The sequence below is a fragment of the Limulus polyphemus genome, unplaced genomic scaffold (genome assembly GCF_000517525.1).
Source record: "Limulus polyphemus unplaced genomic scaffold, Limulus_polyphemus-2.1.2 Scaffold4046, whole genome shotgun sequence".
Taxonomy (NCBI): Eukaryota; Metazoa; Arthropoda; class Merostomata; order Xiphosura; family Limulidae; genus Limulus; species Limulus polyphemus.
The window spans coordinates 21,065-23,545 of record NW_013669656.1 but is presented as its reverse complement, the minus strand read 5'-3'; the positions used below and the strand labels follow the sequence as shown (position 1 = coordinate 23,545).

General features: G+C 39.8%; 1 protein-coding gene across 1 annotated transcript in view; it reads left to right on the top strand.

Moving 5' to 3' along the window:
* The window catches only part of LOC106470505, a 26,722-nt gene that overhangs the window by 20,118 nt on the left and 4,123 nt on the right, over positions 1-2,481 (top strand). The window contains exon 2 of the mRNA XM_013931064.2: positions 127-252. Coding sequence (XP_013786518.1) covers positions 127-252 — 126 coding nt within the window. The remainder of the gene's footprint in view (positions 1-126; positions 253-2,481) is intronic.

Genomic DNA, 2,481 nt, shown 5'->3' with positions numbered 1-2,481 from the left:
TTAATTACAAACAAAGAAATATATGGAATAAAAAATACTAGACAATATGCTATATAAGTTTACTTTGAGCTACAAAGTTTGAAGAGAGAAATTCTGATTGATGGTTTTAAACTTGCTATCTTTCAGAGCAATGTGACGAATCCAAAGAATTTGACTGTGGAGATGGAACGTGTGTGGATAAATCCCTCAAGTGTAACGGACACTTTAACTGTAAATACCGATATGACGAGGAGGACACCATATGTTCTGTGGGTATGTTAGCAGTTATTTCTCTAAAAGTATCGGGCCCTGACATGGCCTGATGGTTAAGGTGTTCGACTCGCAATCTGAGGATTGCTGGCTCGAATCCCCTTCACCAAGCATACTTTCAGCCGTGGGAGCGTTATAATGTGACGATCAATCCAACTATTCGTTGGTAAGAGAGTAATCTAAGAATTGGCGGTGGGTGGTGAGGACTAGCTGCCTTCCCTCTAGTCTAGCACTGTTAATTTAGAAATGGCTAGTGCAAATATCCTTCGAGTAGCTTTGTGCGAAACTCAAAACCAAACTAAAACTATCGGTCAGTAAATTTGTGGAGGAATACAGTTGTTAGTTACAATATAGAAAGAAACTTCTCATTGCATGTGATTATAACTTCATCTTTTTTACCCGTTTCTACACTTGTAGATTATGGATATTTTCACTAGAATTTCAATATAAAATATTTATCTTCCATGAAATATAATTGAGCTTGTTTGTTTGTTTGTTTTTCGAATTTCGTGCAAAGCTACACGAGGGCTATCTGCGCTAGCCGTCCACTCTTTAGTAGTGAAAGACTAGAGGGAAGTCAGCTAGTCATCACCACCTACCGCCAATTCTTGGGGCTACTCTTTTACAATAAATAGTGGGATTGACCGTCACATTATAACGCCCTCGCGGCTGAAAGGGCGAGCATGTTTGGTGGGACGGGGATTGCGAGTCGAGCGCCCTAACCACCTTGCCATGCCGGGCTACAATTGAGCTAGTTAGTTTCTTGTTGTGTTAAGTTATATGTACAGCACATTAACTAACTTAGACCCAAACGACGGTGAAATTTCGCAATAGTCTAGCTATGAGAGTTATCCCTATAACTAAGTTAGAAAGTAGCGTTTTCAGTTAAGTTTATATGTACAGCACACTAACTAACTTAGACCCAAACGACGGTGGAATTTCGCAATAGTCTAGCTATGAGAGTTATCCCTATAACTAAGTTATAAAGTAGCGTTTTCAGTTAAGTTATATGTACAGCACACTAACTAACTTAGACCCAAACGACGGTGGAATTTCGCAATAGTCTAGCTATGAGAGTTATCCCTATAACTAAGTTAGAAAGTAGCGTTTTCAGTTAAGTTTTATGCAAATTGAGCATCTGATTATCAGTCATGTGACCTGAAAGGCACGTGATTGGTCACTCAACCTATACTCTTTATATAGTGGCCTCACACAGTCTCGTTTCATTCGTCACTTTGGACACAGAGTTCAAAGAACTTACAATTGTTCATGAACCACGGCTGGACCTGAGGCATCAGCCAATCCCATTAGGCTTTTGAGAATTCTCACCAAACTCTGAGAGTGTCGTTAGCAGAAAATTGAATTGCTTCCAAATGAAAGGTACGGTTGTTTGGACACCTATATCAGGCAGACCATCACGTACAACACAAGAAAACGGCTGTTATCTCTCGATTCTGGTTTCCCGCAACTAAGATTTAATAAGATATTCACAGTTGGACGTATTGTCAGTGTACTAATAGTTAGAAACAGTTGTCACAAAGTCATTCTGTTTCCCAGAGGCTCAATAAGATACATTCTACTGATGTCAGTGAGTAAAACAGCTCACCGGATGTAGTACCAAAAACACGTCTAATGGACCGACAACACGAGAAGCAATGTTGTTTTCACAAACAAGTTGCATGCAACCCTCTAAGCAAATAAATATGCAACCAATATATATATATTCCATTTTCATACAGGAAAGAGATGCACATGGCCGTGGTGGAAGTATGGTGTGAGGAGGGAAAAGCGGTAGTGAAGGTACAACCCTCGATATCCTGCAGAATGATAATGTTCATGATAAGTACCACATTCTATACGATCATTTATGTTATCATTTGCTAGTGCAGTTAGCCCCTTCACCCTAATGAGTGATAGATCCCACCCTATTGGGGCTAAAGTGATCGACAGGTGTGGAGCGTTCTTAGGTGACGGATTACATTCCTTCAAGTGACTCCGGACACCAGAAGTGCCATTAAAAAGCTCTTTTAGAAAAGTAGCTGAGGATACAACGCGACTTTACAAAATTCTGATTTTAAACATGCAACATTGGTGTCACAATGCCATAATCAACTTTAAGCATGTAACGTTCGTGTCACAATGCCATAATCAACTTTAAGCATGTAACGTTCGTGTCACAATGCCTTAACCAACTTTAAGCATTCAACATTCGTGTCACAATGCCTTAACCAA